Here is a 24,416-nt window from a genome sequence, read left to right as displayed (position 1 = left end):
AAGCTATGACCGTCCGCCAGGCAACCTAGATGCATACACGTGCATATGCATCCACAGAACCGCACCTTGGGCCAGCTTTCGGGCCAACCATTACTAACTGAAAAAAAAAGCGTATAAGCATTCCTGAATTTTCACAGATAAATCTGCAGTTCCTCCTTTATTTGTCATATTCGGTGGGTACGGACAAAGCTTTATCTAGACTACGAGTTGCCTACACCTCTGCATACGGGAATAGCTTCCTCAGATATTCTGATGAATGAGAATACCCTCCCGTTGAGGTCCAACTCTCACCCACCCATCCCTCTTTCTCGCAATGCCACGGAATCTAGAGGGAAGCTGGTCCGGCTACAACCATCCCTTATGAACCCTTTACCGGTAATACCCCCCAATAAGTCATATAAAACACCTCTTCTCCCCATTATTCAGCAACGAGCATACACTGCCAACTCAATCTCGTCACCCCTTAGACACAGACCACCCTCCCACAGCTCACAGTATTCACAACCACCGGGACAAACCAACATGGGGAGATTATCACCACGTAGATACCAGGCCCGAATGGAAAACTGTCACCGGTTAAGAGCTGCTTCACTCATGTCAAGTATCCCTCCGATTGAGAGCTACGACCCTCAGTGGTCTAAAGCATGCCCTAGAGCTGCTCTAAATGAATATTCCTCTATTCTACGCAGACCAAATACGAAGGTTCTGCATCCCAGCCCTGCTTGTCTTGGTCCTATAGCTGCTAGCATACCTACACCTGCTGCAAAAGTAAATATTGTAGTTGTTGGAGACGAAAACTGTGGGAAATCAACATTTGTCACCGGGTTCCTCTCTAGTATGGCGACCAAAACCTGCAGGGCGCAAAAGATCCACCAAACCATTCAGATTCACGAACAGGACGTATCAGTGTCCCCCGGTGAAACCGTTCAGTTGGTTCTCTGGGACTTTCCAGGGCACGAATCTTTTGACCGCTTGCGCCCGTTGGGGTACACAGAGGCAGATGTGGCTATTATTTGTTTCGACGTAAACGATCGCACCAGCTTTGAAAGCGTTATCCGACGCTGGAAGCTAGAATTAGATATATACAGTCCCGGTGTTCCCGTAGTGTTGGTGGGGTTGAAAACGGACATCAGGGGGGACGAAAATAGAATCGCCAGAACCGAGGCCTGCCAGCTTTCGGATCTATTATTGCCGAGACCAATCTACTTCGAGTGTTGCGTTTCGCAAAACTTGGAGAAGCTTTTTCCTACATTTCGAAGAATTGTTTCCATGGGAATGGCTTGCGATGTCGGACTGATTTCACCCACAAAGCCTTTACGGATAAAAAAACAGACCACGACGAGGCTGCAACGAAGCACCTTACCAAGGCCACTAAAGGCTCCAGAGGCCCCCCCAACGGTTGAAAGGCCAAGACCAGGGAGTGCTCGGCGTAGGGGACGATCCAGATCTGATAGGAAGGGGAGATGTACCATTATGTAATTCCAGGGTTTAGCCTTCAAAAACTATCAATTAGATCATTAATCGTGTAAATAAAAGGGGCAAAAGCGAGATACCGGTTCTTCCGTTACAAATTACAATGATATCGCAGTCTCTAATTTTACAAGCCTTTTGCCATGAATCATGCCAGATAGATTATGCAGAGATTAGCAATGTGTTCTAGATCCGGACATTTCAATCTAGGGTGCGCCAACAAACTGGATACCGGCCCTACGTAAGTAACTCGCTGTAAACTGAAAGTAAGTTTGAGCTATCTTTACGCCAGCTGGCCAATCCGAATAACACATAGTTGTGGTGTGCTTTAGAAATATTTAATCCCCAGCCTTACTCTCTTCCACGTGAATTAGAACCCTGATTAGTGCCGCCGAAAGAATCCAATCATCCATATGTAGATTTAGATTGCGTCTGAGCTCTCCCTCGCTATTGGATGTGCGTGCTGCAGAAGGAAACCCCTCATTTACACAGCAAACACGGACCAGCAATGCGCTTTTAACCAGTGCATCAAACTGGTGTATCTGCACCTAACTAGCTAAATTTTATTTTATTTTAAGCGGGAAAGGATCAGTCCACTAAAATGACGGCAGTTCCATCCTACCGGGGCTCTCCGGACTTCAGTCACAGCACATGTCCTGTATTCCACCAGACATTGCTCACACTCTTGAGTATAGTTGCTCGCATGAGCTTCAAGCCTATCAAACCGGCCTTACATTACCCTGAGACATACTTTGGTTCTGCAAAGAATAAAAGCGCATCTATACTATCTGAACTTCGTCAGGTTAAACGGTAATTTTATTTTTTTAGCCTGTTCGGCAGAGCGCCAAACAACGTGCGACAGTTGCAGTGCGTTCATTTTCGGGTCGTGGAACGCCAGAGCCTTTACGCTGCGCTTTTACGCCGCACTTTTACGCTGCCCTTTTGCATCCCTCCTCATTTTAAACCCTTCTTCTTCTCTTTACATACTTTTCCGCAAGCTCCCCCTCCAGAGATGTTTGACAATTTAAGGGCATATATCAGGCATGGGAAACAGGCCGGTGACTTGAACAATCGAAAGGCTCAGGCATCGGTGGCCATTTCGCACCCACTGAATCCCATGGGTAATTTCCCCAACGGGATTCCGCTTCACACCGAGTTTGCAGCGCAAGACGCGTACAAGACATCTCTGCCGGTCCACGAAACGGACTCGGCACATATGGACGACGCCACGCGGGTGGGATCATTGGGGACTGTCTCCTCAGAGCCACTCCTTTCCCCAATTGAGTTTAAGGAGAAAGAACACAACTACCAAGCGGTAGCAACCCACATCGTTCAGGAGGAGAACCAGGACCGCCAGCATAAATCAAAGTACCCGGCGTTGCAAGGCAAGTACCAGATCTTGGGACGAATGGGCGAGGGAGCGTTTTCGGTAGTGTACCGCGCGCTCGACTTGGCCCTGCAGACAGAGGTAGCGATCAAGATCATCGACAAGCAGCAGATGGACCGCTCGCAGAAGCAGGCGGTGTTGAAGGAGGTGACGATCATGCGGCAGTTGCACCACCCGAATATCGTCAAGTTTATTACGTTTATCGATGCGGACGACTACTATTACATCGTCCAGGAGCTTGTACCGGGCGGCGAGATCTTCAGCCCGATTGTCAAGTATACGTACTTTTCGGAAGATTTGGCGCGGCACGTGATTATTCAGGTGGCTCAGGCGTTGCAGTATCTCCACGAGAACATCGGGGTGGTGCATCGCGACTTAAAGCCAGAAAACTTGCTTTTCTATCCGATTCCGGTGAAGCCGCTGATGAACCCGATTGCGAAGTTGCGCAAGTCGGACGATCCGTATACAAAGGTGGATGAGGGTGAGTTTGAGCCGGGGGTGGGCGGCGGTGGAATCGGGGTAGTGAAGCTTGCTGATTTTGGGTTGTCAAAGCAGGTTTGGTATGACAACACCGGCACTCCCTGCGGGACGGTTGGCTACACGGCGCCGGAAATTGTCAAGGACGAGACGTACTCCATGGAAGTGGACATGTGGGCGCTTGGCTGTGTGTTGTACACGTTGCTCTGCGGCTTTCCGCCGTTCTACGACGAGAGAATCGACCAGTTGACGCAGAAGGTGCTGAAGGGAGAGTACGAGTTTCTTCGTCCGTGGTGGGACGAAATTAGCGTCGAAGCCAAGCAATGCGTGCAGAACTTGTTGTGTGTGGACAAGACGCAGCGGTACACGATCGTGGACTTGTTAAACGACCCGTGGATCAAGTGTCAGGGGAAGCAGGGCTTCCAGCTGTTCCGGATGCCTGAGAAGGCACGCAATGCGGTGCTGGCACATTTGATGGCCGATACCGTCACCGCCAACACGCCGTCCGCCAGAGCCATGAAGGACGCGTTCGACATCTCGGTTGCCTACTATAGAGAGCAGGAGGAGGTGCCGCGGCTGACCTTGTTGGACTCGATGATTGAGGAGGATGAGGATGAGCCGATGAATATGACCATTCCGCTCGAGCAGCAGCAGAACGTGCCAGGCGGCTTCGATTTGAGTTTGAGTGGTGCCACGATTTTGGAGAGACGCAACCGCAAGCGCGCGCCAATCTTAGCGTGAGGTTTCTGGTAGTTTTATTGCTTTATTCTAGATTTTTTTTTGCCACAGGCAATGCCAAGGCGTTGCTTCGTATGGGTTAAGAGTTTACGGACTAAGAAGAGAAAACTATAGAGACACTGGAAAGCAGGAGATTTAACTCTGGGCATGTATCATTTATTAATTCAATACTCGCGGATAGCTCCTACCTCGGCCAATTTCCTCTTGTATTATATATCGCTTGGTAATTCATATTGTATATCGAATTACCAGTTACAACAAAGATACCGAAAAAATATTAGCAATGCCATTAAAAAATATATAAGGGTAGCAACGAGAAAACGATAAGCGCCAATCAATAGAAAGTAGACAAACGAGAAACAGGATTCAGCCCCAGCAAAACCAGACACTACCCGCTAGTGTCGGTGATATGAGTCTGCTTCAATTGCAGGAGAAGAGAATTCGTGGTGCTCTCTTCGGCAAAGAATCTCGTTGGGGCGTCTTCACCCGCACGACGCTCCCACGGGAAAAGCGGAGAGGGGGTCGTAGCCAGAGATGGAAAATTGTGCGCTCCAGCCAGCTCCGGGTCGGTGTCCCAGGAGTTGGAGGTTTTCTTGACATTCAACGACCAGGCCTCACCCTTGCCAAAATCGGTATTGTTAAAGATCACCGCGGCCTTATCGCCAGGGTAGAATCTGTCGAAAACCTTCCACCAATTAGCGTGGATTTCAAATAAGGTGTCGAAGCCACCGCCGCCTGGAAGGAAGCTGGAGGCAAAACCATACCCATCACGGGTTAGCCATGGTTTGTTCACCCCAATAAAGTGCACGGCCTTGATATCCTTCTGGAAACGTTTGTAGGCGGGGGAGTACTGGTAGCCAGAGGACGGGGTGACGTTGTAGATAAACGGCAATCTGTGCCACCGGTTGGGGGTGTTTTCTCCAGAATGGAAGTATTCGTTAAAGAGGCCCTGATCCGCTCCGTCGAAGGAGGCATTCGGCTCCTCGCTCAAGTCGATCAAGCCAGAATAGACGCTCAAGTCTGGCAGGGTGACAAACAAGCCAGAGTTGAAAATATCCGGCCACCCGCTGTCGGGAGCAGCGGCAATCTTGGTTTCAGGGCTCAATTCTATGTCAAACAACTCGTCAATATTCTGCACGGGCAACAAGTCGGCGTCTAAGTAGACAATCTTGGAGAACTGGGTCAACTTCCACAAGGCAATCTTGGTGTAGGTCCGGAAGAGCTCCGGGCGGTTCAATTCGTGCAACTGCTCAAACAAAGACGACTCCAAGGTCTCCACCTCAATTAATTCATCGTAAACCTCGCCCAAGAAGCGGGTGGAGGCGTCAGACAAGTCGGTGGTTAGAACCACGAGCTTTTTCGTGGTGCCAAGTTCTCTCAAAGAACGCGCCAACACGAGGGCGCCAGGCAAGTAGTTATCGCTGGTGAGGATGGTTACGTAGGCTTCGGACATTGGATATAAAGCTCAAGTAGGAACGACTACGCGGGTGTATGGGGAAAATGTTAATAAATAGAGGGGTGCTAACGTTGGAAACCAGAGCTGCGATTAAGCCTCTTGGGATCAGCAGCAGTGTTTACCTCGGGCCTTATCTACTGTTCAATCTAGCAACCGGACTAAAACACACACACAGTGTGGGACACGCCGATTGGCGCCTTGCTGCGTGCATCTCCGTGGGGATTTGCACGGAGATCCACGGCGACGGAAAAATTAGCTTCTGTCACGATGCAGGCGTGTGCTATTATCCGACATGGTGCGCAGGACCATAATGGACAAAAACGATGCCACGCGAAAAATATCGTAATGCGATTGTAAATCTTTTGTTGGGGATATGCATTGTTGGATTGGTGATTTGATGATTCGGTGTCAGTCATGGTCGGACTATGCCCATACCGCGGGTGTTTCCCCGCTCGGAGGACGCGCGGCGTGACACCCGCACGGTTAGACGGGGTCTTCATACATCTCCATACGTGGAGACACTGCCGCAAACGGCAGTCTGCCCTTGTATACAATATTGCGGCATTGCAGCACCATAGTATCGCAGCTTATGATAGTCAATGTAACACAATGGGAATATTTAGGAATTGGTGGAGAAAATAACATGGTTTTACCGTGTTTGACGGTGTTTGTAAAAATAGCATGTGACATCATTCCACGCCGCACGTATATGCTGTGTTGGCTTCAGATAAGGTTCAATGTGTGTTTATGGTCTCCTATGAGCCAAACCTCGTCGGATTCAGCGAATTACACTAGTAGATCGGTGCAGAGCGTGCGTCCTCAGAAACCCAGTAGTGTGCGACCTCCGAGTACAAGGAATTTAAATTGAGACATCCAACCATTTCATCTATATCCCACGGATATCTAGGATTAGGCAATTTATTTCTCTGTACGGGTTTCACAGTCTACTTTTAGTGTCTAGCAAAGTTGTGTAGGGTGCATGGCTGTAAACCATACAATGATTAAAATGCATTTATACAAATTAAGCCTAGTATGGATTTTAGCACCAGAAGCCTCAGGACAGTTCACCGGGTGAGCTCTGCTCTGTAACCTACCCACGTATGAATACCAATCGATAGGAAACGTACAATTAGAGATAAAAATGTGAGAAATAAAGATAAACTTTTAGACCTAAGCAGGCTGTTGGTACGTGGTGCCTGCAGCAGTCAGGGCCACTGGCACGGTAGGGGCAGTACCATTGGCGGCATTGCCCATGTGGGAGGAGGAACGGGCGCCGCTGGCATTTTCCTTCAAGGCAATCAACTGTTTGGATCTGAAGCTCTCGTAGTGGACCAAGGACGTTGTCTCGATCAAATCCTGCAAGTGGGTTCTGGTCAAGAAATCACGCAAGTACACAAATTCACTCTGCGACACATCCTCAATGTCTATGGCGCCCCAGCGGGTCTTTCTGCCCCTCACAGTCTTGCCGTTGATGGTGATCTCTCGTTCCGAGCCTACAACCGCAAACGGCATCAATGCCTTGATGTCTTCGTTGATCTGTCTCTCCTCATCCACGTAGTCTTCGGAGTCGTACGGGTAGATGTTGAGGTTGTGGTGCACGATCTCGTCCTGGATGACCTTTTTGAACGCGGCACGCTCATTGAGGGTTAAGGAGTCCGCCTTTGGGATGATCGGAATGACGTTGGCAATTTCGCTGAACTTCTTTAACGCCACCAAGTCCAAGGACCTAAAGCCCTTGTTGTTTGGCTGGATGAAGTACAACACGGCGTGCACACGGGTGTCTGGGATGTGTCTTTCACGCTGCGCGGTCAACTCCTTTCTGAGATACTGCGAGTGTTGTTCCTTGATGTACTTGACAATAGGCTCCCAGCACTTGTCGTTGTTGATCTGGTCGCCGAAACCGGGCGTGTCAATCACGTTGATGTTCAAGCGGACACCGTTCTCGATCAAAGAGTGGCTCGTGGCCTTGATTTCGCATGTCTTTTCGATCGGATCGAACGTGTTCTTGCGGCCACTGGACGTGGCAAGGCGGGAGCTGAATAAACTGTTGATCAAGGTGGACTTCCCCAACCCGGAGTAGCCCACAACCATGATGTTGAACTGGAACCCGCGTTTGAGCAAACGGCTCTCTATCTGCGAGGTGATCGTGTCAAATCCGACGTAGGACTTTGGCTGTGTGTGATTGTCGTGGGCAGCAGCAGACATGTTGGCACAATGGTGATCTGAGTTTGAAATCTAGAGCTATAAAGTGATGTGTCAAACGGCGCGTTTTTGCCTGTGAATCGTCAAGGCACAGCTGTTTGTTTGGGTTCTAGCGCTCACAAAAGGAAACGGTGGGTGCACGTACGGAGCCCGACCAGCTGGCTCCGCGAGATGTGCGGAGAGACTGAACAAAGGTCATGGAGCGCTAATCCTGATATATATGTTCGCTTTTATTTTGGGGATTATACCGTGTTAACCTATTAGGATGGAGGGTGGATAGTGAGTCCCGACGGAGATCTTTGGCCAGGATATTACAACTCCAGGCAATGTTAAGTGGAGCGCGCAGCATTCTCCGTCGCCAGGACCCCGAAACGTTAACCATTTCAGGACCATTCATCCTTCCTTATTCATGTGAACCCGGAAAACTTTCCCCAGGTCCTAGCATAAGTTACGTTAGCATTGAGATAGATCCTAATTCACATTAAACCAAGAGTGTATAGAACAGACCGAAGATGAAGTCTATCAGACGGCGAAAGTATGATACAAAGAAAAAGAAAAGCAGGAAAAAAAAAACTCCACAGAGCCTCGTGAAAATAAAAATAAAGTAACAGAATCCCCCCCAAAGTCTACGTTGAAATCTAGACAGCGTTAGAGCCTAATTGAACGAACGGTACGGCCCGTCTGAAATTGCGGAAGCGGCAGGAATGCTATCCCGCATCCTTTGCCTGTTCTGAGGGTGCAGTAAAGGGGCCGGTTTGGACTTGCGCCCTGTAACACCGCCGATGTTGAAGTCTGGGTTGTTGTTAAGAACAACGTCGGAGATTGTCGGCTGTTTGTGTCTCGGTGACTGCTGCTGTGTACGCGAGTACTGCTGCGACTGGGGAGGACCATAGCCTTGCTGGAAATTTGGCGGTGGTGCCAGTTGAGGCTGATAGCCATAGGCAGGCCGCTCGAGGATTTGAGGAGGAGCCTGCTGACCACCACGGTAGTAGCGCGGGTTAATGGCACGCTGTGAGATGCTGGTAAAGTCAGAATCAGTAGAGTCGGTGGTGTGCGAGGTGATTGGCAATCTATGATCTCTTTCCTCGTCTTCAAACAGACCCACTGCGTTTGTCGGTGTGCCAATCGCGTTGTAGTCGCCGAACTGGTCTAAGCCTCTGGAAACCGGTGGCTGCAGAGGTGGGTCAGGGTGGTTCAAAAACCCAAACTGGGCTTCGCTCTGAGAGTAGGCGCTGTGATCGACGCTGGCGGTGGCTGGAACGGCCGGTTTTTCGGCATGTTGGCTGCCACCTACAGATTTGTTTGAAACGTACGTCGAGTTGGTGTCCATCCTAGAGGTGTCAACGTCGTATGCATCCTCCTTGGCCTCACCCGAGAGTGGCAGGTATGGCTTTGGCGGCGGGAAGTTATTAGCCTGATAGCCGGTATCAGGGCCAGAGGAAAACACATAGTCCGGTTCTGTCTTTCCAAGTGGAGTCAAGTCTCCGAGTGACTCGTTGTCGTTGTCGTCTTCACGGGGGAACGCAAACAAGGCAAAGATAATAATGGCTAGTATGTTCAACACGGAGCATCCGATTAAAATCCAGCCACTCCAGGTCAAATGAGGATGGAACAAAAATACCACGACGAGGGTGGCAAAGATGGTCGAAACAGTAACGAGAACAGCAAGGATGAGACCAACAATCCAGGCCCCGGAACCCTTGGTGGCACCAGAAAACACACAAATAGTGTTCCATAACATGGAAAATAAGGTCATACCAGCAGCGATTGGGGTAACAATTAACATCTTGGCCAAGGTGTCTCTTGCCCCCGACTTGAAGAGCCAGTCAGAAGTCGTCCCCAATTGAGACGGCCGGTACGAGGCTGCTGCCTTGGAGCAGGAAACAGCATTGGTCGAAGTAGCGACGGAGCAGTAGCCGAAAACACCGTAGGTGAATTGACTGTCATTAGCAAGGCTAAACGTTCTTGTGACCGGAGACGAAAGCGTTGCAAGGATAAGGAAGACGAGGGCGGCGATCTGGAACACCGTCCCGAGAAGTGCCAAAAATCTGGGCATCTTGGACAAAAACTTTTAATGTAGTGTTTAAACTGAGAGCAGGAGAGCCAATATAAGAGGCACACAGATGTCTGGTTTTAGAGTTGTGTTCGGAGGGGACACAAAAAGCGATATGCAGCACAAACTATGCTTGAGAAGGGTTAAAAGAAAGCTATATTGAGTCTCAGCGTGGTGAATAAAGTGTCTTAGGGAGACGGGACAAAAAAAAGTACGATGTTTTCTGGGGTTGGAAAGATGATTCAACGGATCTAAACAAAATGGGAGCCAAAATTCACTGGTCTTGTCCAGGAGATGCACACAAAGCAATGTGGCCGGCGAAATAATGGTGCATGAGCCATACATAATCTGTGAGGCATTGGGATTCGCGTAGTCATGTAGGCTAAAACACGGTATTAGCTGTGTCTAGATAGCGCATTTCATGGGGGGGATGAGCGGCGGTATTTACTGGGCACGGAAAAATGTCAACCATACACATGGTAGTGCCGAATGGGAAGCGCTAAAGTGCAGCCCATGCTTTCTGGGAGTCTGGGTCGGCCTCTTTGGGAATACTAGAGCAGACAAGAAACGAATGCAAGGGACAATATATCAGGTGTATGGGAAATGTCAAAACACACTAGCGCCGTATGGCTGTGTAATTACATGCATAGCGAGCTGTACTTGGTGCCACTGATTGCGACACTGCCGTCAAATATTTCTAAAAGTTTTTATGTCTCGCGTGTTTCCTATTGGTGTATCTGCCGGTCTAGAGATAAATACTTATTATTCAGACCGTTTTAGGGGATCTCTTCGTGTCCATTCCTGCATCGGTCCGTAAACGAGGCTGTGTCAGTAGTCGCGAAAATTGCAATACCCACGTTGACTACACGGCTTCCACAATTTTATGCACCAACTGGGATCTGCTATCAGATGCAGGTCATATACCTACCCACAGTTAGGGTAGTGTACCACCTGGCACCCTAGCCTATTGTATTTTAGCTTGGTCGACCCTCTATTAAGTTCGATAAAAAAAAAGGTCCGATAGTCAACTCACCGTTAAACCAGATTTAAAAAGTCCGATGATGGTTCACAGGTCAGTACTAGACCTTCACCTGGCAGTGTGTACCTAAGACTGTGCTTTCAACCTGATAGTCCCCGTCAAGTGGATTATGTTCTACACTGTACCATAATGCATAGGTATACTGCCCGCAAATTAAACCGTGTAGGAAAGAAACATAATCCATCGTGGTACAGATTAATATACCGTCTCTGCCCCACCGATGTCTATATCAATTGGCCAACAGGATCTACGCCAATACGGTTCAGCTCCTTTGTTCCTTCCGTGGGGGTGGGTGTCGCGGTGGCGTGAGGTTTGGATTTATCTCCCTCCACGATGGTGGTTGTGTGTTTCGGTTTCACAATGACAATCATTAATAGCATGAAACAGAGCAAAACTAACAACAAAATGATCTTGCATTTCTGGGTCGATTTCTGGTAGGTTGTAGCCTTGTCCAACTCCCTGTCAGCCCCCTTCAACTCATGCACTACGTTCGCCATGTTGTAGTCGATTCTGTCCAAAATTGTTCCCTGGTCAATCACCATATTCTGCATCTCCCTGAAGATGGTGGACACTTCGAGCACACCCTGCGCGATAGAGCTGATTTCACGTTCTCTCTGTTGGATCAAGCTCTGACTGACCCCCTGCTGCTGTTGCATCATAGACTGAGACTGATTTAGGGCCTGTCTGGAGTAGTTTTCGATGGTCTTTGAGGATAACTCGTCGTCCTCCTCCTGGAGCATGGCATCGCTATTCTTGTTCAACGGCTGCTCTTCGAACTCGTCATCCTTGAGAAACTTGATGTAGTTATTCTGCAACTTTCGGAACGTAGAGGTTGTCAGCTGGACCTTAATGGCATAGTTCTTCTTCATGTTTTCCAACATGACCAACTCATTCTGCACCGTCAAGTGTTCTTTCAACGAGTCAAACTTCTTGATCAACTTGTAGCAGATCTGGAACTTTCGTGTGATCATGTAGTTTAACTTTTCAATCTCCTCCTCGTCCAGCGATCTGTCATTGAAGCCCGGGAGGAGGTTTTTCTTGTAGAGGGAGTTCAACTTGGCTATCTGTTGGTCGATCGCCTTCAAAGAGTCATCGATCTCCATGCCCACATCGTGAAACGCTGGCGGAAGCAACGGCGATTGGAATTCATCTAAAATCATGTCATTTCCATCGTCTCTGTAGTTCATAAGCCCCAACCCCTCCTCCTCGCGGTTGATTGACCGGAATCTGTCCACTTGGGACGACTTGGTCTTGGAATGGTGAGGGAAGGTGCGGCGGTACGAGATGTACAAGTTTGTTCTATCTCGAAACATGATATGGGTATATTGTGCTTTGCTGAGTTGTTGGGTTGGCCTTTTATTTCGGGTTGTGATAAAGCTGTGTTTGTGAAAGAATGGAGTGTTACGTGGATAACGGCAAACTTGTCCTGTACGTATCTATTAAGGAGTGGCGGCTCGGCTATAACATTGCCGAGTTTTCGGGTATGGCACTACTGAGTTTTCGGGTATGGCACTACTGAGTCTGTACCATAGGGCTATTTTTCGAGCAGGTGATTTCAAAGGTGTATTTACAAACCAAAGGGTATTATACGGATGGGTGGAAGGGGCCTTTGGCACTATTCCTGATTGATATTATACGAACTTTTAGGTATTTACCGTATCATATTCCTATAACCATGCTTTTATATCAACGGTTTAAATCACGTATTAGTAGAAGGCAGGAAGTATGTATTATAATTTGATTTGACGTCGGCAGCTGTGAGATTAAGGTGACATGCTCCAAACGCTTTGAACCAGCTTTGAACCAGCTTTGAACCAGCTTTGAGCCATTTGTCGCCATCACCTGATTAGAGGATAGCGGTGGCTTTCGGGGACTCAAACGTGATCTTACTTTTAGACCTGAAAGCTTTCGGTAGCGGTATCAGAAACATAAAGCGGGGATCCCCGAAAGTGTGTCAGAACATGATTTTAAACCTATTTTGTACGATTACAACTACGTAATGACCAATAAAACACCTAATGCATATGACCATATCCTGACGGAGAACGGAACATTCTCAGTCCTCTTATCCACCAAGCAGTCACCATTCTACAACAGTAGTGCTGCAGAATCTCCGTTATCCCACAACAACCATAACGGTAAACACATCTATAGAAGAGCGTCCACAGCCACGTACGATTCTTGGCTCCAGAATGCCATTAGCTTAAAGAGCCAGGTCCTCTCCGACGATGAAAGAACCAACCAACAACTACCACAAGCCTTACCGGACATTAAGATTTATGGGTTGGATACCCCACAGGGCACGTACATGTTAATCGGGACCCATCAAGGAATTACTAAATAGAAGGTGAATGGCTCGTCATAAAGTGGTTTCGCACCTGTCTGAAAGTGATTGACACTTGTGCAAATCCTGTGCAATGGGGCTAATTTCAAATTATCTGCAGGATCAAGATGGTCCCCTCTAGCTGCATACGTATCTGATCCATACATCCAGCTGATAGATGACTTTGGCTAGGTATTCACTGGAAATCACCCGGGCTGGTTGGCATCGCCAAGTCGTAAAATATCTCGTAAAGACTTTCAATCTCTTCCTCTTTGTATTTTCTTCCCATAACTTCCACCTAGCCAAAGTTATCTATCAGGTACATGTGCAGCCTTCATATACTTCTATGGCAAACCCCGCAAGCGTCACGTGAGAGCTGCGCAAGAGGTCCGCAGTTTTAGCACAAGGGAATCTTATCGCGGTGCATAATCGCGCGGCTGGCCCCGAGTCGTAAAGGGATGATGATACACAAGTATGGATGAGCAAAATTCAATCACAGATATTATATTTTATTGCGAATATAATGTAGTGTCTAAAATGAATGTTTCTCCGAGCTTTAAGGGAGTGTGGTTGACAACGGCGTGAAACAATCAGATGCAAGAGCAATCTATACCAAACATACATTAGTGACTGCTGATTATGTACAGTACCATATTCCTATAGCCATACTTTTGCATTAACGGTTTGACCCACGTATTAATAGAAAGCAGGAAGTTTGCATTATAATTCAATGGATCTTTGCTGGATTGGTGCAATAGGTCCGTCCCTATCTACACGGTGCTGCCCTTGATAGCATGCCTATGTCTCGTATTTTCCGCGAAAGCGATAAGCTACGGGCGACTCACACGCCACAAATGCTGCGGAAAAAGAAACAGGGATAGAGTTGGAATGGGTTTTTTATACGTCACACTGCACTGTCCTGCACCACTGATATAAATACATCGTGGTCCACTTCACTGGTACCTGATATTGCTCTCGACCCACAAACAAAACAACACAATGACCATTGACTCCACTCTACAGTATGTGTATCGGACTGTTTCCTGTCTATGATGCATGTCATGTGTCGATCCAGGAAGCTACTCTTATCACTTATGATGATGATATTCAGTTACTAACAGATATAAAGGTCGGACACACATACCGACGGTAATACCTTGCAAAGACACGCACCCTTGCTCTACACAAAATCCAAATTCTACCCGGCAAAGGTTTCCGTAACGTAAGTATGCCTCAGATTTCTCCATCTTTCCGGTCCTAACCATCCAGACATTGGCAGTTGAGAGACTTGGTTACACCATCCAGTGTCAACTGCCAGAACGTGTTGTACTCCTCCGACAACACCATCAAAAGCTTGAATTTAGTCACCCGCAAACTGACCAGTGTCTTTAAGACAGAATACGGCCCCAGATGCTTCAAAGAGGCTAATGGTGTGCTTGTCAGTGGGGGTCTAGCCAGCCACGGGTCTCTCCACAGCGGAAAAGGGTTGTTTTCCGTGCATAACCAACACTCAGAAATCCTGGAAACGATTCCAATCGGGTCTCTCATAAACAACTCGGTGTCGGTGAATCCGTTGGCCGGCTCTCCGAACCAGTTTATTTCACACGTCTGCAACAACGATCAGTGGTTATATGGAGTTGACATCAGCAACCGTGAGATTAAGGTGACATGCTCCAAACGCTTCAAATCAGCTTTGAACCATTCGTCGTTGTCGCCTGACCAGAAAATGGTGGTGGCTTGTGGGGACTCGAGCGATATCCTACTTTTAGACCAGGAAGCTTTCGGTAGTGGTACGGGAAACTCCACAAAAGGACAGAAGATAATCACCACCAGACAGGACTGTGGATTTTCGACGAGCTTCAACCGATCGGGGACGTTGTTCACGTGCTGTTTCCAGGATGGTACGAATTTGATTTACGACGTAAGGCAGACGGATATACCCTTGCAAGAGGTGCTATCCTCCAGAAAGAGAGCCCAGTACGGTGAGGGGGCTTTCAGGGTGGCCAAGTTCAGTCCTCTGCATGATGACTTGCTTATTATTTCCGAACACGTTAGCCGTGTCCATTTGGTCGACACGAGAAACTTCCAGAATCACCAGGTGGTTATCATGCCGATGGCCAATAAAGTGGGGATCCCCGAAAGCGCATCAGGACATGGCTATGAACCTATTTTGTACGATTACGACTACGTGATGGCCAACGCGACGCCTAGTGCATATGCCTTCAGCCTTATGGGGAACGGGACGTTCACCGTCTCCAACTCATCGGGCTCCTCCCCAATCCCCTCATCCACCGAGCCCTCACCATTCTATAGCAGCGGTATGACCGCTACCCCAGGTGCAACAGGATATCCGTCAGTCCACAACAACCGTAACGGTGGACGCATCTATAGAAGAGCGTCCACAGCCACGTATGATCCTTGGATCCAGAATGCCATTAACTTAGAGGGCCAGGTCCTCTCCGACGATGAAAGAACCAGCCAGCAAACACCGCTAGCCTTACCGGATACCATTGCCAGAGACGCGTATGAGTACTCTGACACCGAGATTTGTGGGTTGGACTGGTTGGATACTCCGCAGGGCACGTACATGTTGATTGGGACCCATCAAGGAATCACCAAATGGAAGGTGAATAGCTGGTCGAGAAGATGCTTCCCTTCTTACACCATGGTTTAAGGTGTTTTATTCTGTGAATTTAGGTATATGCTCAATCAGGCAGTCGTAAGCCTTTCAATGCTACATGTATATATTTGATTATATACGGTTTAACATCGGCAGTGCCAAGCTGACCTACCGTGGAGGGAAGTGGCATACTGACTGATCTCTTACGGAAAACACCCTACATAAGATAACACCGATATCTATGAGCCATCGATAGTTTTAAAGTAATTATTTGCTCCAGTTTTGTGATCCTTGTTCCAAAAATCAGTTACAGGAGTCTGTTTAGAGTCCATTATGTCTAAAATAAATTGAGGAATGCTCATCTCGAAATGACCCCAATCTACTGTTCTGCTTCCAACAGAAGTATGTATATGCATTGGCCTGTCAGTCTCGAGTCATATAATTGACTAGACCCATTAGGGCCTTCCCCATATGGTTTACTCTCCACCCCTGTCGAACTTTTTTTATTCATAGCTCCCGCCATCTCTATCGTCAATAATTCGCCATTCTCAAGGTATGCCAGGGCATTTGGTATAACCCAACGCCTACCTTGACGTGCTCTTTTCGTAAATTTCCTAAACATTCTCCTTCCAAAGCGTCAGCAGTTTCGCTTTACCAGATCATGCCATAACCATTGGTAACCTCAAAATACCCATGATAATTGTTGATTGACGGCAGAAACACTGTCGGATATTAAATCTAAGCTTGTAAGCTGGTGTGCAGACTCTGCCCAGGCAAGCCCGTAGCCGGGTCGTGCCACATCCAGTCACGTGATACGTGCACCAACCACACTCCCCATCACCTCCAGTGAAAAAAAAAAGCGGCTGAAAAACTGACAACTTCCAGTCTCGCCAACCCGATCCACCCATCACAAGAACCATGTCCTTTGCGCTTAAAACCGGTCTCTCGTCTTTGAGCGGTCTCCCAGCGCTTTCTGGTAGATTTGCCGGTATGATGCCCCGTTTACCAGGCATCCAGTTGGAGATTTCCATCAACGGCAAGAAGACTGCCCAGCAAATCACCGAGAAGCAGCACCAGGCCGATGCCGAGCTCTCCATGGCCACCCCGTTGGAAAGGTTGGCAGAACAGATTGCCCAGAGACAGGCCGGCAACAAGCCAATATACATAGACAACGGGATCTTCCTTGCGGCGCCAAAGAAGAAGACGTCGTACATGAAAAGACGTAGAAGACAATTGGCGCCAAGCGACAAACACGTCAAATTTTTGGACTCGTTGGGGAGATGCCCTGCATGTGGTAACTTCAAGAGACAGCACACCTTGTGCATGAGCTGTTTTGGCGAAATCAAAGCAATGTTGAAGAAGGACCAGGGCGGTGTGGCGCCTACTAAGACCCCCGAAACCTTGGAAATGGATACAACCGACAAGAAGATTTTATATCCGAGCAAGTTCTTGAAGCACGACGACTTTTTGAAGGAGGAAATGAAGCCGCAGTACATCTTGACCCGTTCCAAGACCTTACCGTTCGACAGAACCGTCAGTCCTAAGAAGAGACAGGAGTTGAAATAGAGCTCGCCAAGCATACCTGTATATAGATTGGATATAATCTAAATGTTTTGAATATGGAGAGTGGAGGGGAGGTCCGGAGGGTATATTACGAACTAAAGTCTGGGGGTTGAAGACGGTATCGAATAGATGTAGGTATTTTTGCATAGCGTGAGCCTATAGAGAAGCCGTGTCGATGTACGGGTGATGTTACTTACGGGTGATAATTCTTGGAGCCAGACATCTAAATGCTGTGTTATACCTCATACTTCAACTTACATGCTGACCTGAATCGTTCTCGCCAGTATTTATGTAACATCTTATCCTCCACACACAGCTCTTCCACAAGCTATACTCAATACTCTACATATACTCTGTAAGACGCTTTATATTCATCTAGCTTGAAATTCATTCTCAATATCCCTCATACCAACCTCCAGGTATACCACCGATCAGCCCTGCATGAATGGCGTGGAAATATTTCTAAAATTTTTCATGCATATGCGCACGTAGGACATCTCTACAAGGCTGGCAATACTCAACCAGGCTTGTTCACTTATTCCATAAAACCCATACCATGACCTTTTCTCCTCCAACAAAGAAACAAAAAGTGTTTGGCATCAAGCGCTCGGTGCCACGCCACACCGTCACCCCGAGGCATCCACTCAACATCAGACCGTCCGGTAACTCGCTCCTCCTTGACAGCAAAACCACGGCCCAATGCGTCGACTTCAGACGGGCACAGCTTGGACACCTTTCTGGGTTCCCTGACGAGCTCATAGTGGACTTTTTATCCTACTTTGACAACCCGAAGGACCTCCTTGCGCTCAGTCACGTGTCGAAGTTGATGTACTGCTACACATACGACGAGGAGCTCTGGCGAAAGTTGTACATCAAAAAGGCACTGCAGGAGGAAAAGGAACACCTCGAGCAGGGTCTTATGGCTCCGAAGCTCCCGCTAGGTATCCAGCACTGGAAGGGCTCGTGGAAGAAGACGCTTTTGGACTTGCCCTCGTACGTCAAGCACGAACAGGTGTTCCAGGTCCCCGATAACCTCTTTTTCAGTGACACTCTATTCCGATCCTTCCAGTGTTCTACGATTGACTATGACACGGTTTTACGCAATATACTAGCGGAGGAGGAGCACAGCCATCGTGCGGGCAAGAATACCAACGATAGGGGTCGCATTCCGCGTCTCTCCGAAGCGTACATGAACAGTGATGCATACAACGCCGAATGGGTAACCAAGCCATTCATTCTCACTAAGGCAGACGCTAGGTGGCCTGAATGGACATTGGCAACGTTGGTGGAGAGGTTTCCAGACGTCCAGTTCCGACAGGAAGCCGTCAAGTGGCCGCTTTCGTTTTATTCCGAGTACTTCAGGGAGAACCATGACGAGTCACCGTTGTACCTCTTTGACTGCCAATCCCCGGCTATGACCGAACTTATCCAGGAGTATCGTGTTCCTGAGTGTTTCCAATATGATTTATTTACTGTTTTTGACGAAATAGATGGTGACAAAGCCAACAAGAATCTGTCTGATGCATCTGAAACTAGCACCTTCGCCCTAAAGTGTCGCCCTGATCACGCATGGTTGATTGTGGGCCCGGCCCGAAGTGGCTCCACCTTCCACAAGGACCCGAACCATACGTCCGCCTGGAATACAACCCTTTCCGGGCGCAAGTTATGGGTCATGTTGCCTCCGGAGTTTGCCCCACCGGGCGTGGGAACCGACACCGATGAGAGCGAGGTGACGTCTCCGGTGGGCATTGCGGAGTGGTTTATCGGGGGCTTTTTCCAGGATACGATAAAGATTTCCAACGATTCCGGGAACTGTCTCATCGGGGTCACGTATCCTGGAGAGTGTATCCACGTTCCAGCGGGTTGGTGGCATTCTGTTATCAATATTGACGACTGTGTGGCCTTGACCCACAACTTTGTTCCCCGGCCGCTGTTGGGAAAGGTGTTCAACTTCTTGAAAAACAAGAACCACCAGATCTCCGGGTTCCGGCCCGCGGATGTCAAGGCCAAGTTGGAGCGCGTGCTACAGAGGTATGCCGGTGAAGAGGGTAAGGAGTCACCTCTAGGGCTCAGATTGGTGCAGTTCCGTCGCTACCTCGAGGCCACCGAGCAAACGCAGACCGTGGGTCACCTTGAGGAGGAGGACTGCGGCGAGACCTTGATGAACGGCCAGTGTTTGTTGATGCCAGTGTTTGAGATGTTTGAGCAATTATTGCTTGATACGTCAAATGAAGCGTTTGCCAAAGACATGGGTCTGACCCTTGCGGCCGCGTATGAATCCTTGGGAGAGCTCGAGGCGGTGGAGATGAAAAAGAAGTTGGCGAGTAGGGAAATCGTGCGTAGCAAGATGTGGGACGAATTGACTGCTTCGAAGTTAGGTGTGGAGCAAGCCCCAGCGTTTAGCTTTGGTTTTGAGGAAAGCGACGAAGAATGAAGGGTGTGTTATGCAATATACGTAATATATGTATATGGCACAATATATTGATACGATTTGGGTGTTTGGCATATGCAAAGATATACTTTAATGTTTATATAAAACCCATCGCTTTTACGGCCAACCAAACATTTACACAATAAGATTGAATAAATACGCCTATGGGTATTTCTAATTACCCAAAACATATCTGCATCCTTCCTACAGCCAACACTTAAATTCAATTTAGTCTTGCCACAATCCCATTTATTTCGACTCCTTCTTGTGCAAAAACGAGAGACCCATTGATGATTTGGACCGGTGCCCCAAGTGGAATAACGACATGTGCTTCGTGTTCGCGCTATTCATCGCGCCTCCCATCGGTGAAGCTGTGCCCGCGCGTATGTGATGCAGCGGGATAGGAATCGTCAGCGTTGGCGACGTCGAATACGCGGCGGAGTGGAGCCCCGCCAAGTTTGTCGACGAGACATCCGTGGAGTGCAGCGGTGACGATGCACTCGAAGAACCGTGCGACTTGCTCGCAGGGTCATGCCCATACCCGCGAATACCGCGGAGGTTCAACGCGCTCAGTGTGCGCGAGCCAATGTGTGTCTTGGTGTGCGTGCGCACATGGCTCTCGAGTGGTGGAGATGGTGTGTGCGCGACCGACGCAAAGTACGAGCCGGGAATTGGCGGCTCGTACGTGGGTGTCAAGACCGCTTCGGCCGCTTCCGTGCGGAGTGCTGCGGTGTACGACGGAACGCGCGATAATACCGTCGCGTCCCAGTCCTTGGTGGAGTTAGATCGTGACAAGTGCTGCGCGGGCGAGAGAACCCCAGGCGAGAAGAGCTGAGCTGGGTGTCTCGACTCGCCCTGGGAGAATCGCCGGGCTTGGTCGCCCGGGATCGGCGTTTGCGCGCCAGAGCTGTGCTCCTCCTCGTCGTTATCCAAGCTAAATACCGCGCGGCTACGCGCGTCTGCCGCGGCGCTGGTTCCTCCGACCGAAAAGGACAACCCGGCCTGGGGGTTCTCTTGCCGCTGCAAGTGCAACTTACGCAAGCTCTCGGCCAAGTGCATGGAGGCGGCGCTATCCATGGGCGACATACCCATGTGCACGGGCGAGAGAATTCCTGCCTGGGCGCTGCTACCAGCGCTGGACGAGAGAACCCCTCCGTAGGTGCTGCCACCGGAGCTAGTACTTCCCGGCCATGCCGGGGTAACCGAACCTGAGGCTAGTGGTGACTCGCCCGGACTCACATCGCTCCAGAGTCTGTCGTAAATGTGCTTCAGATATACCGGCGGGGCCATCATTCCCTGGGTGTGGGACGCCAAGTTGGTTGAACTATCGACTCTCTCCAGCAGACGATGGGTATCGTCTCCCACCGTCCCTTCGTCATCAATGGCAAATAAGATATCTTCCTCGTTCGCCTCAATGTGCGCGGCACCAATGTTATCTTCGGTTTCGAGCGAGGGATCAACCTCATGCTTTGCGGTGATGGCCACAAATGGCGAAATAAACAACGACAACGGAATGGAAGCACGGAGCTCCGACGTGTGACCCCCCGGATTAACCAAACCAATGGTGAATTTCAACTTGTGACGGACCTTCATATTACTGGCGATATCGCAATCCTGGGTAGCCATGGACAAAGACGCCGGCACGTTGAGCAACGTGTCAACCTCCCACTTGTCCTCACTGTAGTACTCCTCATCCAGGTCGTTCGCCAGGGGGATCGTCTTCTCGCACACAATCCGCTCGCGGTTGCACGTTGGGCCAAACACGCCGCAGTAGGAGTAGTACTCTACCAATGACATGTAGATATTGCCTAGTTTCAAGCCCTTGAGGAGCGGCACGAGGAGAATATTTACCGGAGCGCTGGAGCCAATTGCCACTGCCCGTGACGGCAAGCTGATACTGTATTCGACCTTCTTAGGCCAGGTATTATCGACCGCCACGGACTCAGAGAGCTCCACCGCGTCTGTGGTGACGGTTCTCACGACCCTCAAGTGCTTTTTGGCAACGATAGCCGTCGAGAACCGCGAAGTCTTCTCAAGCTTCGCCTGGAGGCGGTATACGAGTGATCCTCCGGGAAGCCCCTCCACGGACTCGGGAATGGAGCCATCGAGGATTGTACTGAAGGGAAAGTCGTAGTTTCCACGGGGCAAGGTGTTACCGTGGGGTGTCGCACCTCCCGAGAGGTTTGTGGAGGACATGCGGAGGTTTATAAGGGAGGAGGAGGAAGAATTTCCCGACCGAGTTAGCCCTGGCGATTGGCCACGTCCGGGCGAGGTGAGGCCAGAGATGGGGTCAATGACGCCGAGGCTATTCATCCGTCCTGACCCGTCCAAGTCGAAATCATCCCATTCGAGCTCAAAGATCCGCTTTTCGTACTTGATTGGTCTGGGAATTTGTGTGCCCTGGGCGGTCGTTACCGTTTCCGTCCAGTTGAGCCGGAGCGTTGCGTAGAGCTTGAGCGAGAGCCGCTTGATGCTCACTGGTTCCAAGAGTGAGAGCACGATTTTTCCCAGGAGAAGCGCCGCGTTCGCCTCGCTCGGAGGGCCTTTGAGTAACAACACATCGCGGTCGAGGTTCTTGAGGCGAATGTCGAAGAGTGCCGCGGACTTGGCCGTGTCTTTTTTGAAAATCACCATAATAAATAGGATGAGGGTGGCTGTAGAGTGAAATAAAGCCTAACGATTACGGCTGAGAATTTGGACGCCAAAGGATAAGGATTAAACCAACGATGTTTCGACTGCGATTGTCAATTTGGGATCTGGAGTTCAGGCTGTCTACTGAATTAAAGATAAGTGAACCAGACTGGATGAGATGGAAACAAAACTGAGCTGGAAATATAAAAAAGAGCGGGATTAGCTGTTATGAGAAGTTTGACAACTGAGTTGACTTGTATCTTTCTAGAATATGCCTCAAGACTTGGAAATACGAACGAATAGGTAGTGGCTCTAGGCTATCGCTTTCCCTAAGCAAGCCGAAGTTTTTCCCAAATGATTACGCTTCTGTGCAGGGTGTGGATCCTGATTAGTGACGAGGCTGCAGAAAAAGCAATTCGCCTGAAGGAAAATTTTGTGCGTCGCCTGACGCCGACTAACCATTGAGGGAACTTCCCTTCATATTTCACAGTAGAATTTGTCGCCTGTCTTTAATGGATTTTTTTTTGGTTCAACTGACAATAGATCGCCTTTCCTAGTTGAAATTTCCCTCGAGAACATGTGGTCTAAGAAACGTAACCGTGTGTTATCTAACCTGGCAACTTTTGGCAGTCTCCGGAAGTGCCGACCCCGGAACAACTCGTGCAGATTGGAAGGGATTGTTCCGAAACGAGGCGGGCTATCGAATAGAACTTGTAGGCAAAACGGAGGTCCGATAGATGAATAATACATAGAAATTACCGTAAACGCTACCGCTAGGCTACCCACTGTGTAGAATTAGTCGTACAGACTCATGAGATGCGGATAGTGTAGGGGCGTAGACCGGGGAGATTCCCGATATGGTAATGTTCCCGGGATTTATTGTTAAGAGCGCCGATTTGCAGCAGTCTTTCCGGTTTGTAATAGATTGAGATACATGTCTGACCAATGGGAGTCTTAGAAGACGCCTCAGAGAAGCCAACTCTAGGGTACTCCACGCAACAGCCAGAATAGAGTGTCACCAGAGGGTTTTACCTCAAGATATTGTTAGTTTATCGACCCGAAGTTGGCCAAGCGGATGTACAAGGACCAATGGAAGCTGAACGGATATGTTCTTATCCAAGATACGGCTAGGTTTGAATAGACTCTTGAGTCTACAGTAATATTGGTCGACTCCAGACGGAATATCTGCCACCTGGCCTCTATCGTAGACATGTTTCTATAGTAACACTATTGGCAAAAGGCAATGACCTATCCAGCGGGCATACGCTGATATTTGAGCCAAACACCCCGCTTGACAGAAAAGCTATAAATGCTTACGCAGAGGATGAGTCACGTCAATTTAAGAGAAAGTAATGAATAGAAGGTTCGGTGGATTGTACTTCAAATCTGTATGCATGATCAAGGCCGTTATGACTATTAGAAACATACAATAACTCTGCTTGAGCGTCACTAATCCCTGTACACGATAATGACGGTCCATCACTCTGAAATACTCCATTAGAAATTTGGAATAATTACTAATTTATCAATCACGGAAAAGCATCTTTATGACAAAGGAATAAAGTTTTAGATCTCTACAAGAGTTATTTGTTTTGGTACGGTATACGAACTAAAATATGACAATGCCACCGAGCCGTTGGAAATCTGGGTGTTAACCCTGCGAACGTGATGACTCGCAGCACTGGCACTCGAGATGTGAAATTCGCACGCGTTAGATCGTCCTCTGCTTCCCAAAAGGGCTAGCAGATCTGCACTATCAAAGTATACTTCAACAGAGCAACCACCTCGAAGGTGCTATATCAGAGAACGAGTCACTCTCTACGGTCAGATTATTTACCCACTTGTCTCATCGCTCGTGCCCCGTAAGTGGTCACACTCAATTTATGCACTATAGTCCGAAAAAAGGAAAACAAAAACAACAATGTACTGCACCGGACGCGTTGCCGCACCTGTCACGTGATAGAAGCCTCCCACTGGGTTCGCGTTTAGCACCGAAACGCGTTCGCGTTAAACACGATATTTTCCC

General features: G+C 48.8%; 11 protein-coding genes across 11 annotated transcripts; 5 read left to right on the top strand and 6 right to left on the bottom strand.

Moving 5' to 3' along the window:
* Positions 1-747: 747 nt before the first annotated feature.
* On the top strand, positions 748-1,152 carry BABINDRAFT_26892 (uncharacterized protein; the record flags this gene model as incomplete). The annotated part of the gene is made up of 1 exon (XM_019131393.1): positions 748-1,152. A coding segment is annotated over one exon (405 nt), but the record flags the coding sequence as incomplete, so codon positions are not given.
* Positions 1,153-2,440: 1,288 nt separating this feature from the next.
* On the top strand, positions 2,441-4,268 carry BABINDRAFT_152449 (uncharacterized protein). Its single transcript, XM_019127239.1, has one exon. It carries the CDS (start codon positions 2,483-2,485, stop codon positions 4,073-4,075), a length of 1,593 nt encoding a protein of 530 aa, XP_018984052.1. The 5' UTR covers positions 2,441-2,482; the 3' UTR covers positions 4,076-4,268.
* Positions 4,269-4,335: 67 nt separating this feature from the next.
* BABINDRAFT_162419 (glycosyltransferase family 8 protein) lies at positions 4,336-5,651 on the bottom strand. Its single transcript, XM_019129340.1, has one exon. The coding sequence runs from the start codon at positions 5,523-5,525 to the stop codon at positions 4,461-4,463; it is 1,065 nt and encodes a 354-aa protein (XP_018984051.1). The 5' UTR covers positions 5,526-5,651; the 3' UTR covers positions 4,336-4,460.
* Positions 5,652-6,501: 850 nt separating this feature from the next.
* CDC10 (septin) lies at positions 6,502-7,740 on the bottom strand. The gene has a single exon (XM_019129339.1). It carries the CDS (start codon positions 7,731-7,733, stop codon positions 6,699-6,701), a length of 1,035 nt encoding a protein of 344 aa, XP_018984050.1. The 5' UTR covers positions 7,734-7,740; the 3' UTR covers positions 6,502-6,698.
* Positions 7,741-8,008: 268 nt separating this feature from the next.
* SRD1 (Srd1p) lies at positions 8,009-10,090 on the bottom strand. Its single transcript, XM_019129338.1, has one exon. The coding sequence runs from the start codon at positions 9,784-9,786 to the stop codon at positions 8,386-8,388; it is 1,401 nt and encodes a 466-aa protein (XP_018984049.1). The 5' UTR covers positions 9,787-10,090; the 3' UTR covers positions 8,009-8,385.
* Positions 10,091-11,046: 956 nt separating this feature from the next.
* TLG2 (Tlg2p) lies at positions 11,047-12,135 on the bottom strand (the record flags this gene model as incomplete). Its single annotated transcript, XM_019132890.1, has 1 exon — positions 11,047-12,135. One exon carries the CDS (start codon positions 12,133-12,135, stop codon positions 11,047-11,049), a length of 1,089 nt encoding a protein of 362 aa, XP_018984048.1.
* A 686-nt stretch (positions 12,136-12,821) lies between these two features.
* BABINDRAFT_8962 (uncharacterized protein) lies at positions 12,822-15,819 on the top strand (the record flags this gene model as incomplete). The annotated part of the gene is made up of 2 exons (XM_019132889.1): positions 12,822-13,132; positions 14,415-15,819. 2 exons carry the CDS (start codon positions 12,822-12,824, stop codon positions 15,817-15,819), a joined length of 1,716 nt encoding a protein of 571 aa, XP_018984047.1.
* An 897-nt stretch (positions 15,820-16,716) lies between these two features.
* BABINDRAFT_28034 (mitochondrial 54S ribosomal protein bL32m) lies at positions 16,717-17,313 on the top strand (the record flags this gene model as incomplete). The annotated part of the gene is made up of 1 exon (XM_019131417.1): positions 16,717-17,313. A coding segment is annotated over one exon (597 nt), but the record flags the coding sequence as incomplete, so codon positions are not given.
* Positions 17,314-17,884: 571 nt separating this feature from the next.
* On the top strand, positions 17,885-19,762 carry BABINDRAFT_172053 (uncharacterized protein; the record flags this gene model as incomplete). The annotated part of the gene is made up of 1 exon (XM_019130854.1): positions 17,885-19,762. The coding sequence occupies one exon, from the start codon at positions 17,885-17,887 to the stop codon at positions 19,760-19,762; it is 1,878 nt and encodes a 625-aa protein (XP_018984045.1).
* Positions 19,763-20,419: 657 nt separating this feature from the next.
* On the bottom strand, positions 20,420-22,375 carry ROD1 (Rod1p; the record flags this gene model as incomplete). The annotated part of the gene is made up of 3 exons (XM_019131319.1): positions 20,420-20,871; positions 20,941-21,090; positions 21,187-22,375. Coding segments are annotated over 3 exons (1,791 nt in total), but the record flags the coding sequence as incomplete, so codon positions are not given.
* Positions 22,376-23,392: 1,017 nt separating this feature from the next.
* On the bottom strand, positions 23,393-23,674 carry BABINDRAFT_162411 (uncharacterized protein). Its single transcript, XM_019129337.1, has one exon. It carries the CDS (start codon positions 23,600-23,602, stop codon positions 23,435-23,437), a length of 168 nt encoding a protein of 55 aa, XP_018984043.1. The 5' UTR covers positions 23,603-23,674; the 3' UTR covers positions 23,393-23,434.
* Positions 23,675-24,416: the final 742 nt, after the last annotated feature.

The sequence above is a fragment of the Babjeviella inositovora genome, assembly GCF_001661335.1.
Source record: "Babjeviella inositovora NRRL Y-12698 unplaced genomic scaffold BABINscaffold_9, whole genome shotgun sequence".
In the NCBI taxonomy this organism is placed as follows: domain Eukaryota; kingdom Fungi; phylum Ascomycota; class Pichiomycetes; order Serinales; genus Babjeviella; species Babjeviella inositovora.
This window is presented reverse-complemented; position numbering and strand designations above follow the sequence as displayed.

What these genes read in the sequence shown, in the direction of transcription:
- BABINDRAFT_152449 (XM_019127239.1), top strand. Translation starts at nt 2,483, where the DNA reads ATGTTTGACAATTTAAGGGCATATATCAGGCATGGGAAACAGGCCGGT.
- BABINDRAFT_162419 (XM_019129340.1), bottom strand. Translation starts at nt 5,525, where the DNA reads ATGTCCGAAGCCTACGTAACCATCCTCACCAGCGATAACTACTTGCCT.
- CDC10 (XM_019129339.1), bottom strand. Translation starts at nt 7,733, where the DNA reads ATGTCTGCTGCTGCCCACGACAATCACACACAGCCAAAGTCCTACGTC.
- SRD1 (XM_019129338.1), bottom strand. Translation starts at nt 9,786, where the DNA reads ATGCCCAGATTTTTGGCACTTCTCGGGACGGTGTTCCAGATCGCCGCC.
- BABINDRAFT_162411 (XM_019129337.1), bottom strand. Translation starts at nt 23,602, where the DNA reads ATGTCTACGATAGAGGCCAGGTGGCAGATATTCCGTCTGGAGTCGACC.